General features: G+C 35.5%; 1 protein-coding gene across 3 annotated transcripts in view; it reads right to left on the bottom strand.

The window, feature by feature from the left end:
• The window catches only part of STIM2 (stromal interaction molecule 2), a 147,723-nt gene that overhangs the window by 49,229 nt on the left and 82,211 nt on the right, over nt 1-16,283 (bottom strand). For all 3 annotated transcript variants that reach the window (XM_058546849.1, XM_058546850.1, XM_058546852.1), the window contains exon 3: nt 12,075-12,189. In XM_058546849.1, coding sequence (XP_058402832.1) covers nt 12,075-12,189 — 115 coding nt within the window. The remainder of the gene's footprint in view (nt 1-12,074; nt 12,190-16,283) is intronic.

The raw sequence follows: 16,283 nt of genomic DNA, 5'->3' as shown, positions 1-16,283 counted from the left end.
AAAAGGAAGTTCTTGGGCCTCTCTTTCCTAATTACTCACTCTCCCATTTCCCCTTTTCCAAGCCCACCTCCATCCCCTTCCAGAAAGTTCAAGACGTTGTTTTAAAAGAACTGTCATTCAAATTCTTCATAGGAAATAAATTCTAAGAAGGATTTGAAAATGGTAGTAACATGCCTGTGAGTCAGTGCCATCTAGCAATGGAGGATTATTTTGTCAACAAGTTTCATGCCTGTCTAAGTTTAAATTCATTTTTTGTTAACTTAACTATCTTTTCAATCCATAAACCAACACAATTACCCATAAAGAAAAGAAATGCTGACATTACATGGAAAGATATAATAAGGCGTAATCCCAATTACCAACTCTTATACATAGTGGCAGTACTATCTGAACAAAGTACTTGCTGAATTGAAAATATTTTTTAAATATTCAACTTTAAAAAATGTCAGTAGAGGGGGCTGGCCTGGTGGTGTAGTGGTTAAGTTCACGCACTGCGTTTCAACGGCCCGGGGTTTGCTGGATCGGATCCTGGGCACAGACCTACACACCACTCATCAAGCCATGCTGAGGCAGCGTCTCACATAGAGCAACTAGAAGGACATACAATTATGACATACAACTATCTACTGGGGCTTTGGGGAGGAAAAAAGGAGGAAGACTGGCAACAGATGTTAGCTCAGGGCCAATCTTCCTCAAAAAAAAAAAGATGGCTTGAAAAACAAATGTCAGTAGAGTGCCTCCCTTTTTCTTTAAGCATAGTCAGATCTACCAGCTCTTAAGAAAACCCTTTTTTTTTTTAAACTTTATTTATTTATTTTTCCCCCCAAAACCACAGTAGATAGTTGTATGTCATAGTTGCACATCCTTCTAGTTGCTGTATGTGGGACTCGGTCTCAGCATGGTGGGAGAAGCGGTGCGTCGGTGCGCGCCCGGGATCCAAACCCGGGCCGCCAGCAGCGGAGCGTGCGCACTTAACCGCTAAGCCACGGGGCCGGCCCTAAGAAAACCCTTTACTTGATCATACTACCCATTTGTAACTACTATTCACTTTTCCTCCATTTTCTTGCCTATCCCTTAAACAGGGGGTTACCCGCTGTTTGTACTTCATAACTACTCCTTCTCTTAAATCATGTTTTTATTGTAGTAAAACAAACATAAAATTTACCATCTTAACCATTTTTAACTGTACAGTTCAATGGTATGAAGTATTTATATTGTTGTGCAACCATCACCACCATCCAACTCCAGAACTCTTTTCATTTTGCAAAATTAAAACTCTGTACCTATTAAACAATAACTCCCCACTCTCCTCCGCCTAGCCCCTGGCAACTACTATTCTACTTTCTGTCTTTATGATTTTGACTACTCTAGGTACCCCATCTAAGCGGAATCATACCATATTTGTCTTTTTGTGATTGGCTTATTTCACTTAGCATAATGTCTGCACGGTTCATCCATGTTGTAGCATATAACCTTTTTAAGGCTTATTTATGTTCCATTGTATGTATATACCACATTTTGTTTATCCATTTATCCGTTGATGGACATTTGGGTTGCTTCCACTTAAATCTTTTTAAGACTTATTTTGAGTGTGTATGTGACTCAATTCCCCCTACCAATGTTTAAATTGATTTCTTGAAGGTTAATGATTTTCTCCTTGTCAAATCTAATGGCTTTTTCCCAATACATCATATTTCTCTATATCAAAACTACTAGCTACTTGTCATCTCTCCTCTCTCCATCCCCCACTAAGAGAGAGAGAGAGAGAAGACTTACAAAGATTCATATAATGTAAAGAGAATGAAACATGAAAGATGTCAGTGAACCAGGGAAATAAAACTAACCGCATGCACAAAATATACACGAGATCCTTAACAATAGCTACAAAAAGTAGATAAAGAAAGAAACAAAATCAGTCACAAGGTTCACAAGGTAAGCACAAATCATCTCCTCAGGAATACATCTATTCTTATTACAGAGACGTAAAAAGAACATTCTTCATGAAGGCTCTCGGCAGATACTGTGCAATATGGTGGACTATGACCTCAACTATACAATCATCCATCGCTTCCTGAAAACTCTCCTCTCCAGACTTTCAAGACACTGTACCTTCCTGATTCACCTCCCATGTCTCTGATGGTCAATACGTATTTCCTTAGCTAATCCTTTGCTTTTGCCTTATTAGCAGTATTCCCAAGGGGTTACTCTCTTTCCCTTTCCTTCTCTTAGTGAACTCTCAATTCATAAGGCTTTAACTATTATACCTTTATGTGAGTGAATCACAACTCTATAGCGTTAATGTTGTTTTAGAACATAGCCGTTAAGCAGCCATAAGCTCCTAGAGAAAAACATCTGTTTTATCCTTTTTTTTTTTTAGCTGATTAATGGTAAAGAAAAAAAATTGATGATGGAAGTAAAAACTTAATTTCCTTCAATGGGACTGACACTTGTTATTTCATTTTGTCAGACTGATCTAGACTCTTAATTTTAAACTAATAACTTAAGTAAGTAGCTGATTTTAAACACCACCATTTCCAACATCCTGGAAGAATTCACACTAATGCTAAGGCAAAGAGAAACAGAAGACTGGCCAAATGTTCAAAGAATGCTTATTAAGGACCTCTTACTGAAGAGCACCTTAACCAGATGAGAAAATTAGACAATAAGCTTTATTTGTGCTTACTACTCTATTTGGATAGAGTAATCAACCACAGAGTGAAAAGAATTTTAGGTATGAGACATATATACGTGTTATGTGATTTATCCTATTTTTTATCACTCATTCCCTCTGAGAGATATATTTATATATGTAATATAACATATATGTATATACATATATGTTCCAGAATTATAGAAATGTTTAGAATTTTTAAAAATAAGCCATGTTCATTCAAGAACATGTTCATTCAATTCATTCAAATTGAATTTGAAATTTTTGTTTTGATATAAATAATGCAAATTACAAATACTATTACAGTTGCTTCTAAATTGCTAAGTAATACTCAGTGGAATAGGAAAAAAGACCCAAATAAGCATAAGACTTGTTTGAAAAGAAAGAAGATTTTTGTAAAACTGACCATCTTTGAAGAGGAGAATACTATTATCAACAAACAAGTCCCTCATCTAAAAGGATAGAAATAAAATATTTGTTGTACCTAAAGTTAATTTAATCTAGTGCATCTCCTGCCATAATACACATTTTAACATCCAGAACTGTAACCAGAGTCCCTCCTATCCACCCCCTTCCCAAACCAAGAATTGGTAACGTAAAATTTAACACACATCCATATGGAACTGATTCCTAACAGCTGGGGAAAGTAAGAAAAATAGGATGTTCAAGAAAGCCTATTGTTTTCTAGACAGTCCATCACAGTGAAAAGTGGACAGCCCTCATTTTTACCTTCTGCAGAAGGTTCTGCTACTGTACTCCAAACTTGAGGTATCCCTTGAGTCTGTGAACACAGCAGAGGAGAAATGTAGAATAATTCAGGTATACAGAAAACCATAATAAGGCAAATTCACAAACAATTTTAGAATAGTACTTCCTTAAATCATAAGAAAAGCTTTATCATGAGATAAATTACATACTGGAACATTTTTTATTTGAGAAAAAAAAGAGGCTCACAACATATCTATTTCATGTGTTCCCAGAGAACAGAAATTGTCAAATTTTCTAGAGCCCAAAGTACAGAGAGCTGTGACAGGCAGTTGGTCTCTGCATCCTATTCTGAGAGGTGGTCTCTATTTCAGAATAAAACCAAGACAGATCTTGAGATCAGAGCTGTCTCAAAGTCAAGTATCTTCCGTAGATTAAAAAGGAGTAATTAATCCTAGCAAATCAGTATACGTAATGACCCTAAATCTCCGAAAGTCAAGTATCCTAAAGTAAGGAGGAAGAGTGTCAAGAATAAAAGAGAAAGAGAAATAGGAAAGAAGACAATTAATACAATAAAAACCAAAAATTAGCCCTGATGAATAGATTCGAACTGAAGGGAACAGAGACTGAAATGCTAAGGTAGGATAATGACTAAGAAAGATCAGCAATTTATTGTGAGTGCTTTGAACTCATTTAGATAAGTTTATAACAAAAAGAAAATTATTTGATCATAAAGGAAGAAAGGACACACTTTATACAAAAGCACAAAAATCAATTCTGATTAATACAGAAGTGTTCTGCAAATTGATCAAGTGGTTTGCAAATTGATCAAGCAATATTTATTTATGCTACTCTTCTAGCAAAAACCCATGTTAAGCACACTTAAATGTTGGTTGATAGAGTAAATGAGCAATATGTTTGTGTCATCTATTCTCTACATTCAAAAAACTTCAACTACAAAAGACTTTTGTCAGTAGTGCAAATGATGACATTTGTCATTCTGAAACTAGACTCTACCTCAAGAACAGGCCTTTCCTTGTATAAACCACTTTCTGTGGACAATGAAAACCCAGTACTCTACAGATGGCTAAGAGCAGCTTTTCCTAGAACTAAAAGTATCGTTTAAAAGTGGAAAAGTGTTAAAAACCTGCGTTAATAAGACAGCACAGCATTTGAAACACAATTAGAGCCTTATGTTTTTTAAATGTGCTATTTTAATTACAAATATCCTGAAAGCTATTAATCCAGCGGAGTGCCTCTTAGTGAAGGGGTGATGGCAGATCAAAGGTAAATGTCCCTTAATACAACTAACTTCTCTGGCCTTACCTGACCTCTGTAGGCAGACCAACATACTTCTTATTCTATTGTCCCACAGTGCCTAGTACACATATCTTGATTACAGATCACATCATAACCTTTAATTACTTGTTAATAGACCTTTCTCCAATAACAGACTGTATACAGTGGAGAACAGAACACATACTCTTCACCTCTGTATCTTCAGTACCTAGGACAATGCTCTGCTCATAATAAGTATTTACTAAAAAATATTCACTGTTATGAACCAGTTAAATGATTCTCCTTAAGCCCAATGGGTCTAAAATCACAAGGAGGAAAAAAAAATGGAATTTATTCTGAACAAAGGGGAAAAGCTGATCCCAGTCTTCCTTTAAAACATTTCTCAGAATTCATGATTTCTCATTCTTCCCACTCAAATCCACATTATATTAAACTCAAAGCTAGTCTTCCCGCCTATGGTGAATTCATCTTCCTGTAACTAACTCTCCTATATTATAAGGCTTTCTAAAACAAGAAGCTGTAATAGCTTCTAATACTTAGTGCAAAGATGATAAAAATGCTAAAATATGCTACTACTTCCCACACACACAGTAAATATTGCTAACCAATAATTTCTACAATAATATCCTTCTTTGCTACTGAGACCAGACACAGATCAAGCTTCCTTAATACAGTACTCCAGGCAACCACTACCAATTGGCAAGCATTCGTATATGAGAGGAATCTTACTTGCCACTCTTGGAGCAGCTCATCGGGTTTAAACATCAAGGCTCACTAGTCTGGTCTCCTTCTCTAACTGACCCTATTTTCTACTATTCTCCAACTCAGATGCCTCTTTCAGCATTATCAGTCTCCAACGTCCCCTACAGGTGCCATGTGCACGTTTATCTTACAAAAACAGTAGTAACAAGGGATAGTCACTGAGCACATGCGATGTGCTAGGCACTGTGCTAAGCATTTTACATCCATAAATTCATTTCATCCTCAACAATTTGATGCGGTAGATGACTTTTACCCCCCATTTAACAGATAATGAAATTATGAGACAGAAAGGTTACGTCCTACATGTTAATAGCAAAAGGCAAATATTAAAACAGTGATTTACTCTTATCTCACATACACTAAAAAATTATTATTATATTTCTGATTTGTAAATTGTGCTTATTTGAAGGATTTAGGATTTAAGTCTGGAATTACACCTATTCATCTACTCATTTTAATGTGCTAACCTGTGTATATCCCTAACTTTTATTTCTAAGAAAATTTTCTCTCTCAAAATCTTGCTGAAGAGTCATCTCTCTAATGAAGACTTCCCCATAATAAATCTGCCTATTCTCTTAAAATCCCATAATAGTACCACTTACCCAGTATTTAATCAAACCTTCTTGTATTATTTTTTAACATTTCATATGTGCGTATGTAATAATATTGTAAGCTCCTTGAGGAAAAAAGCCTTATCTTATACTTCCTTGTATTCTACCATACTGATTGCTATGCATACTGTAAATATACAAATAAATATTGTGTTGATGGATGCCACAAAGATAATGCTACCTTATTATCTGCAAGGCCTACATTTTGAGTTACTCTTCTGATAATGCTAAACAATACACACTGATCCTTTCACATTTTTTTTCATTCCAGTTTCATTGTAACCAGCAGCATACACCTAAAAAAGCTGGTAGATTTTATCAACATTTAGAGATCCACTTGTACTTTCACATCAAGAAGAAAATCCTTATGAATATTAAGAAGAAAGGAAATATTTATAATCCTCTTTACTTTGAGAAATTTAACATCCATGGTCAGGAATTTTTTTCCTTTACATTGCCTTTTATGTAACATTTACATTTTTGCTTTCCTAAATGTAAAGAAAATACTCTTGGTCATTTTTCTCTAGTTAGGCTTTATATCCAGTTGAAAACAACCATTATTAAATGCTTACATCTCCCTTCTTCAGACAATTTCAGTTCCTTTAAATTTCTAATCAAAAAAAAAATTACATCTTCTGCAAAATTTCCAAATGTCTATTCAATTTGTAAAGCCCAAAATTACACAGTGACCTTAGGAAAGATAAGACCCGTGCTGAACAGGATGGAAAGATTACCTCATGGTTGTCACATGCTGTAATTACTTAACCCAATGAGTTATCATTCTCAAAAACAGTACATTACTTAATCAGTTTTTTATCTACTATAGTCCCTGAATCTTACATATAACCAATAATTTTCTATCTACTTTTTCCTTTATGTATCTGGCTACTATTGAACTGCATTCAGTAATTCTAACAACTTAGCCAGTTTATCAAAATCTACCTGAAATCTAATACTAGTTTTTAAAATGGCTTTCATTTGCATTGGACTGCTGCCATGTGCAAACTGACCAACCATTCTCTACACACACATAAAAAGTGCATTCAGGTCATGCTGAAATTTTGTGAGGTCAGAATCAATTTCTGTGTAACATAATTTTACTTTTCCCCAGCTGACAACATCCCATAAAGATCTTAGGTACATTTCACCCTCCAGAGAATTGCACACTACAAGGCTAAGTATTTAGCCTAATATATCTGTTCATTTTATTGATGAATATTATAAGACTAAATCAAAAACCTTACAAAACTCTAAATACAGCCAAACACTTTAGTTTACTCAGCATTTTTACAAGGATAAGTCAACATTTACTAAGTGTCCCCCAGGTGTTGCCAGAAATTACGCTAGGCACTTTTACTACATTACTCATTTATATCACACAAGAATTGCATTTTAGGGCCGGCCTGGTGGCGTAGCGGTTAAGTGTGCTTGCTCCACTGCAGCACTGCAGCAGCCTGGGGTTCGCAGGTTCAGATCCTGGGCGCGCACCGACGCACTGGTTGTCAAGCCACACTGTGGCAGCGTCCCATATAAAGTAGAGGAAGATGGGCACAGATATTAGCCCAGGGCCAATCTTCCTCAGCAAAAAGAGGAGGACTGACACCGGATGTTAGCTCAGGGCTAATCTTCCTCACCAAAAAAAAAAAAGAATTGGGGGCCGGCCCGGTGGCGCAAGCGGTTAAGTGCGCGCGCTCCGCTGCGGCGGCCCGGGGTTCGCTGGTTCGGATCCCGGGCGCGCACCGACGCACTGCTTGGTAAGCCATGCTGTGGCGGCGTCCCATATAAAGTGGAGGAAGATAGGCACCGATGTTAGCCCAGGGCCGTCTTCCTCAGCAAAAAAAGAGGAGGATTGGCGGATGTTAGCTCAGGGCTGATCTCCTCACAAAAAAAAAAAAAAAAAAAAAAAAAAAAAAAAAAAAAAAAAAAAAAAAAGAATTGCATTTTATAAGTGAACTTTAAAATGCGCCCAATGTCTTAACATTCATAAATAAGACTGCCAGGATTTAAATTTGTATAGCTTGAAAGCTCACATACTTCTATGGCATGCCACCTCCACCTCCAGCAAATTTGCAGGTAACTAAAGAAGGAGCCATGAGGAGGCTACCATTTATGGTCTATCTCCTTATCCCCTTCAGAACTCTTGGTCAACCCTCACAGCCTATCGCAAACACCACCTTTTGTGTATAATCCTACCAGAGAGTTAATTATCCTTCCAGTGAGCTATCTCCACATCCTACACTTACTTCTATTATTGTACATATCACCAGATATTGTAATTATTTGTTTACTTTGTCTTTCCCACTCAGCTATTTACTCCCTATAGCCCGGAGACATGTTTAACTCATCTTAAACACCCAGGATCCAACGCCTACTTAGCACATAATAGACAAAAACTGTTCTGCTAATGTGCTTCTGTAACATGAATTAGCTTATGTGCAACTGGTAAACAGGGATCATGTCAATATAATATAAAAGTCACATCACTTCACATGTGACTTTCCTCACATTATCATTTTACATCACCAAGTAACAGCAAATGGATACAAAGAATACAGAATGCCAAAACAGCAGCTATGAACACGATGTTCACTCACCACTCCTTCTTCCTCTTAGCTCAATTTGGCCACAGCCTCTGTCTTAGAAACGCTTGCTGCTCAGTTATCTTCACGCACTTTGTCCTTGTCTTTATAATTTAGCAACCTCAACCCTACCTAATAGGCTTCCATTAAGTTATCTTTACTTATATTTTAAGGTAAAGTCCTATATCTGCTATAGTATTTACTGATTAGGAATTTAACACCTGTTTTCACCTGTGCTAGTATTTTTGTTAGTACTGTTAGCGTTCTGGTTACAAAGTTGCATAGGTTTTGAGTAGTCTGCTTCAACCCCATTTCTTCCCATAAACTTTGTAATTTTTAAGTTCATAATTTTGCAAAACATAAGTTTTTCAGGAATGCATATACTTCATTATAGCAAAAATGCCTGTACTCAAAGTATTTGATGAACTGAATCACTGAGTATCCGATGCTCGTCAGGCATTATACATTCATTCATTCAACAAATATTACCAAATATCAAAGTAAACAAGGCACTGCTCTAGGCATTGGAGACACAACAATGATGGGCAAAGTATGATTGTGTATGTTTGAGTGTATACGCGTATGTGTGTGCATGTTGTATGTGTATCAATTTGTATTCATATTCAACTAAAATTACATATTATTGCTAGAGGTATATTCGAATCTCTATATTAGCAGTTTCAAAATCTGTTCAGAAGAATCATGTTTTGTTTCCCAAGAGAAATCTTAAACAGAAACAAAATATACCATGCACACTCAGCATGCCCTGCCCCTGAGATACCTCCAGGAAACTTGAGGCTGTCAGACTGATTTAAAAACCATGATCTAGCAACAATGCTCTGCCTTTACATGACTCCTTTAATAAATAAAGAGTCTGGCACGGGTTGAGAAAATCAATGAAGTCACTATATAAAGCTTCTAGTGGAGGTTTATTTCACTCGACTCCTCTCCCTCCCCACCCCATGCAGCTGTTTTAGTAGGAGCCCTAAGACTACTCCTCCCACACCCTGATCCCCTAAAAAGGGTATGTGAAAGACTGGGGTTTGGAGAAAAGGAAGCATAGAGTAGATAATTTAGGTCAACTCTTTGGAGACTTATGGGGAAATTTTTTCACCATCATAATGGTAAAATCTTAGGGGATGGAAATAAAGATAAAAGCCTAGGGAAAAAGAGACTTAAGAGGCTACTCAACTAGAAAAGGCCTTAAGCTAAAAAACAAACATTCTCATAGATCACAAAAGTCTCACCAAACTCACTAAGGAGGGAAATCAAAACGGAGTTTTGAGGACAGAGTCCCCTCAGACTTGGGAAACATTAATAAACAGAACAGACAAAGACCCTCTGCTTTCTGAGGTTCACATTCTCAGGGGCAGGGAAGAGAGAGAAGAGAGACAAAAATAATGAATAAGTCAATTATATAATATCTTAGAAGGTGAAATTTGATATGGGAAAAAGAAAGTGTGAAGCTGTGTAAGAGGGATCAAGAGTGCCAAAAAACAAGGGTAAAGGGGAGGGGAGGGAGCGTGGTTTGCGATTCTAAATCAAGTGGTCAGGGTGGGCCTCCTGGAGAGAAGAGCCTTGACAGAGGCTTTAATAAGAGAGGTAAGGGAGTTAGCCATGAGGTCATCTGCACTCCTGCAGCGGTGGAATAGCAAGGAGTCCAGCTGGGATAGATGTAGAGACTTAGAGGTCTTCGTAAAGATTTTGCATTTTATTCTGAGCCACTACATGGTGTTGAGCAGAACTGATTTACCTTTTAAATAGACTACTCTGCTAAGTGAAGAAGAGACTACAGGGGAGCACAAGTATACCATGAAGGAGACCACGGGGCGGCTACTGCAAATACCCAGGCAAGAGATGGGAGCTGAAGCAGGGTGGTAGCACAACAGGTGATGAGAAGTGGTCAAATCTTTTTTCCTTCATTCGAACATAGTTAAGTGGGCTCCATTCAACTTACCACATACCAAATCTAAAATATACTAGTAGCCATAGATTCCATAATGGATCTCCAATTCCCTTAGTAATATCTACATACTGCTGAGGTATTTCACATAAATAGACTAAGTCTTACTGAGTTTTACACCATTCTAGCACTTTCCTCCATGAAATTTATACTCATTTATTCCAACCCAAGTTCATATTACTTAAAAACAGAACAAGGAGGAGAAATGGAGAGAGAGATTTTTAAAGTCTATGTATCTTTCATTGAAGTCAGCAGTATTTTTTTTTCCTTCTTTCTTTTTCTTCTTCCCCGTATATTTCAACAGATGCCTCCTTTAAAGAATGAAAACAGGGGCCAGCCTGATGGCGCGATGGTTAAGTTCACGCACTCCACTTCGGCAGCCTGGGGTTCACGGGTTCAGATCCCGGACACGGACCTACATACCGCTCAACAAGCCATACTGTGGTGGGGTCCCATATACAAAATAGAAGAGGATGGGCACAGACATTAGCTCAGGGCCAATATTCCTCAGCAAAAAGAGGAGGATTGGCAATGGATGTCAGCTCATGGCCAATCTTCCTCACCAAAAAAAAACAAAAACAAAAATGTAAGCAAGCTATAAACCTTCATCTACCTTAATAAAAATACTGAGCCTTGGTGGGATAGTTTTATGTATTTTCCAATTTCAAAATATTACCATTGACAGTCTAGTAAACATTATTATTTCTTTACACTCCTACTTGGTAATCGGTCCCAGCTTCCTTTTAATTTCATTTCATTTTCTGAACTAGCAGAGAAAAATAGATGCTACAACATAATTGCTTGACTTTGATAAAAGAACAGAAACATTAGGAAAAAAACATTTTGGTTGACTCTGTTACTCAAAAAGAAAAAAGCTTAATGGACTTTTTTTTATTATTTTATTAGCTTTCTAGTATTAGGGATCAGGTTGAGGTTTTAAGTCATACACTTTTCCTGCCCTAAACAATTACTATCCATAAGATAGTTTGAGAACTTAAGGGTAGAAAAAGGAATAAAATATAAATCATACAACTTTATCAGGCAACTAGTAGAAGACTTCATAAAGGATTTACTTAAGAAAAAGCTCAAAAGCTCTGAGCCTTCTAAAGACTTTAGGAATTGTTCTCCATAACTAATAAGAAAACTTTAGGATCCGTATGTTTATTCGATAAACCTTTTATAATAATTCCATTTAACAGCTAAAACGATGCTCTACAACTTTAAGTTTTCAGACATGCATTATCTTATCTATTCTAGCATAAAGTATCAAATTATCTGAAAACAGGCTGATCCTTAAGGAATCCAAAGAAAGACAAAAATCATCTTTCAAAATCAAAAATGGAAAAATTATTTACTAAAATATAAATATCCTCACAGAAGTGTTATTTTGATTTTTTTTTAAATCATATGCAATTAGTGAGTTAACAATGGCTAAGCAGGGCAGAAGGGCAAGTGAGGGATCCAGATCACTAAAATAGTCTTACCTTCTGATGTTTTCCATCGTTTCCATAAATCTTCAACAGTTATATGCTTATCTTCTCTGTGCAGATGGCTGTGTTTATTAGAAGCATCTTTATATTTCATATCTTCTCTGATAAACTATAAAAGAGAAAATACTAAGTTAAATATACTTAAATTCACTATTTTAGCTTCTATAAACTGAGAAAAAAAATAAAATTTGAAATCTAGTGGGTGGTGATTTTCAGATAATAAATGGTACATTTTTGGTATTTTTATACTCACATTATTCTTAAATGTTTATAAAATTTTTAAAGAAATGTCTTCCACTACCAATCATAACAATAACAACAGCAGCAGCAGCAGTAAAAGTACTTATTTAATGTTTATCATTTAACAGGTACTATTCTATATTATATAATAAATATGTCTATATATCTATACACACACATACACATATACAGAGATACAATCATTTCACTTCATGACATTTCTATATGGAAAGAATTATGAATCCTCATTTCATAGATGAGAAAACCAAGGCCCAAAAAGGTCAAGTGATTTGCCCAAGGTTAACAAACTTATGAACAGCAGAGCTAAGATGCCAGCCCAAGCACTTTGGTCATGCTCAACACCATAATATACTGCCTCAATATTATACATTTTTACCAAATACCTAGTTACAGGGGTTCTTCAAAACACAATAAATACTAATCTCAATTACTGCATCATATTTCTATGTTCTCCTTTCTTTTAAGCTATTATTTATAGTTGAAAAGCATTCGATTACAGTGTTTAGAACTAAAGTACTTTAAAAACTAAAGTAGATCCTTTATTAATCTTACTTTAAAATAAACATATAGAGAGAAAGCACTAAAATTTCCTTTGCTAAAAACCAACATGCTCTGTACGACTTCACTATATAAAATTCTTCAACTGCTCCCCACTGTCTACCAAATGAAAAGCAAACTCCTTTTTATGGCTTACATACCATTTCCCAATCCCGTCCCTGACACTCTTGTAGACCTTATCTTTTGACACTCTCTCCATATAAACTCATCACTCTAATTATATGAAACTAATAGTTTTTTTTTAACTATTATGTTTTTTCTACCACAATATTTCTGATTTTTCTTGTTTTGATTTTGTTTTAATTGGTATCTTTATTGATTTTTTTCCTGACTCCAAAAATATAAGATCATACAAAAGATTATTTCAGAAATCCACAATGCAGAAAGTGAAAATCCCCTATAGCCCCCAACCCCAGAGGCATATTTTTCGGACTTTTATATATTGACAATGAACATCATCTTCAGACAAAAGACTTAAGTTGGGTTGTTTTCTACTGAAACTAAGAAAGAAAATTTTAATAGCTGTATAATATAGAGCAAATCATTTCACTTTTCTGAGTTTCAATAACCTTGGGTACAAAATGAAGAAACAAGGTTTTAGGATCAACACTACTCAGCTTGTGGTCAGCAACTGGTGTCAGTGAGCAAACTGATACCAGTCTACATTATGCATAGAAATGAAGAGTAGCCAGTTAGAAACCTTTATAGCAATTAGACAATGTTTTCAAAGCATGTGACAAATGTACTTATTACTGTGTAGGCCCTATCCATAATGAATTGGAAATGAAAAATCTGGTCCTTCACCACAGATACTTTGAAAAGCACTAATCTAGAAGGTCTATTCTAGCTCATGTATATTCTATTGTTCTAAATCGTGCCTTACCCTTTTTTCCCAAATACTCTTTTTTAAAGTTATTTTTAAAAAGGCCTGCCTCATTGCCCCAACTCCTCCTATTTCTATTTCCTATTTTTCTATTTCCTATTTTTTTATTTCCCTATTTCTGCCCATCCCCCCTGCTCTTTCTGACTGATACCTTCAGAATCCAACAGACATACCTGGAAAAATCACTGCCACTGAGATGCTCAGAAACTGCCCCTATTTTGGAAGAGGACCAAGAGCTAGAGAGAAATTCTAGATTGAAAACCATGTTGATGAACAGAGCAAGGAAGAAGCCTGTCTTGGAAATGGTTCAGTCAGTTGGAACAAATGGAAACTGTTTCACTTATGTGATACATTAAAAAAACAATGTCCTAGGAAATTCTCTTCACCACATGAACACAAAGAATCCAGAGGTAGAGTTCTGTGGCTTCAGGATCAATATATTTCAGAAAATAAAGCTAATTTCCATACATAGACTGTATGTGGCATTCTATCTACTAAATTATTTTCAAAAGCCCAGAATAAGGGTATAGATATCTTCCAAAATATATGCTTAACAAAATAAAAGAATTAATATATCCAAAAAAAAGGCAATTTAAAAAAAAAAAAGCTTAATGAAGGTATCTATAGCTCACCAGGTGTAAAAGAGCTATCTAGCTCCTAAGAAAGTTGGGTGAAAACTGAATAAATACATTGAATAATATTTTCCCTAGAATTATCATTTAAAATATATTAATTTTAATTAACATATTAATAAAATTAATATATACTTCTGTTTTAAAATATGACCCCAAGATAACACAATTCATAACAAACCACATAAAAGTATATTCTATATTTCATAAATCTTCAACATTTCGATCACAAAGCAGCCGTAGAATGGAAAACACTATAATTAAGAATTACTTTAAATTGAACCTAAGTTGGAAAATGTTTACCTGAACCAAACACACAAAATCATCAGCTTCCATTAAACTCTCCCCGCAACATTCTACAGAAGAGTAGACCACTCTGACTCTTCAGACTTCTAAAACTTCATAGAAAACTGCAAATTTTCAAAATGAGGCAGGCTACTAGAGAAATTTTAAAAACAGTCACCAATAACTGAAAATGCATGAGCAAAAGACAAATGCTTCTTATTCGCTGAAATCCGTGAATTAAGGAATACGAAAACAGAATCTGAAATCCCATGAAGTAAACCTTCAAATAATGTACAGGAAATAATGTAGAGCTCTTTGGTACACAGATTCAATTATGCAAACCTACTACAGGAAAGCCTGAATTGACAATACAAATACAGGAGTGAATAAATAAACGACTACTGAATATTCTTTTCAAAACATTCACTCAGATGATTCTTTTAAATAAATTCTTCTAGTATCATTAAAGAATTTACTTATCCAGTTTCAGGAAGTTAGCTTTTAAATGATAAACTGATTTCAGTTCCTTGTTCCTTTAACATATATGTTATTTTGTATTTAATATTTGTATTTTGTATTTGTGCTGTTTTTATGCTATATTTTTTATTATGTTTTATTTTTATGTTATGTTTTATATTTGTATTTGTGCTGTTATTTTTATGATACTGCTTTAATAAAATCTGATACATGTTAGTATAGACATATTTTGGGGCTCTATTCAGCCTATACCTCTTTCCCTGAGAACTACCTATTACCTATTAACATTAGTGTAGATCCCTGAATGTGTCCAGTAACTCCCCCCTCAACTTATCACCTACTGCCACAGCTATGTGACCAAAGGACAGACACTTGACCCAGAAGAAAACAACAGAGCCTGACTAGAATGACAAGATTTTATCTCACGAGAAACTACAATTCAGATCATGTTGGGTCACTTGGCCCTGGCTCTGGATTTTTAAGGTGATAAAGATGCTGGTATTAAAGGTACCATTTTACGAGCAGCCAAGATGGGCCAGGTGGTAAGGAGAACAGAGGAGGCCAATATGTAGAGAGAGAAAATAATGACCGAGAACCGAGGTGAGCACAGGGAGAGAAAGAAATGGCACCAGGAACTTCCTTGATTCTTGATAACTTTCCAGTTATACTTCCTCAGGAGCCTGAGCTACACAATTCTCGTCCTGATTTCCATGATATAACAATGACAAATTTGTTTCCCCTTTTATTTTTAAATACACAATTTTAAGACCTAAGTACCAACGAAAGGTGATTTACCATGACAGTTAAGCACTCAGACTCTGGAGTCCGACAAAACTATATTCAAAATCTGACTCTACTACTTACACTCTCTTTAGCCTCATATTTCTCCTCTGTACAATGAGGAAAATAAAATTGCCTACCACATATGGCTATGAATAAGATTAAACTAAAAATGCATACACAGTGCATAGAAGTGTTAGACAATAAAAATATTTTGAGTGTTTTTTTTATTTCAATGTTGTTATTGCTGCTGAAGTTTAAAGCCTGAATAAATGTTTCACTCTGACTATACTGGTCGATTTAATACACATTTGGGGGAATATCAGA

Source organism: Diceros bicornis, chromosome 8 (assembly GCF_020826845.1).
Source record: "Diceros bicornis minor isolate mBicDic1 chromosome 8, mDicBic1.mat.cur, whole genome shotgun sequence".
In the NCBI taxonomy this organism is placed as follows: domain Eukaryota; kingdom Metazoa; phylum Chordata; class Mammalia; order Perissodactyla; family Rhinocerotidae; genus Diceros; species Diceros bicornis.
Note: the sequence above shows the minus strand (reverse complement) of the source record. Positions and strands in the feature narration are given on the sequence as shown.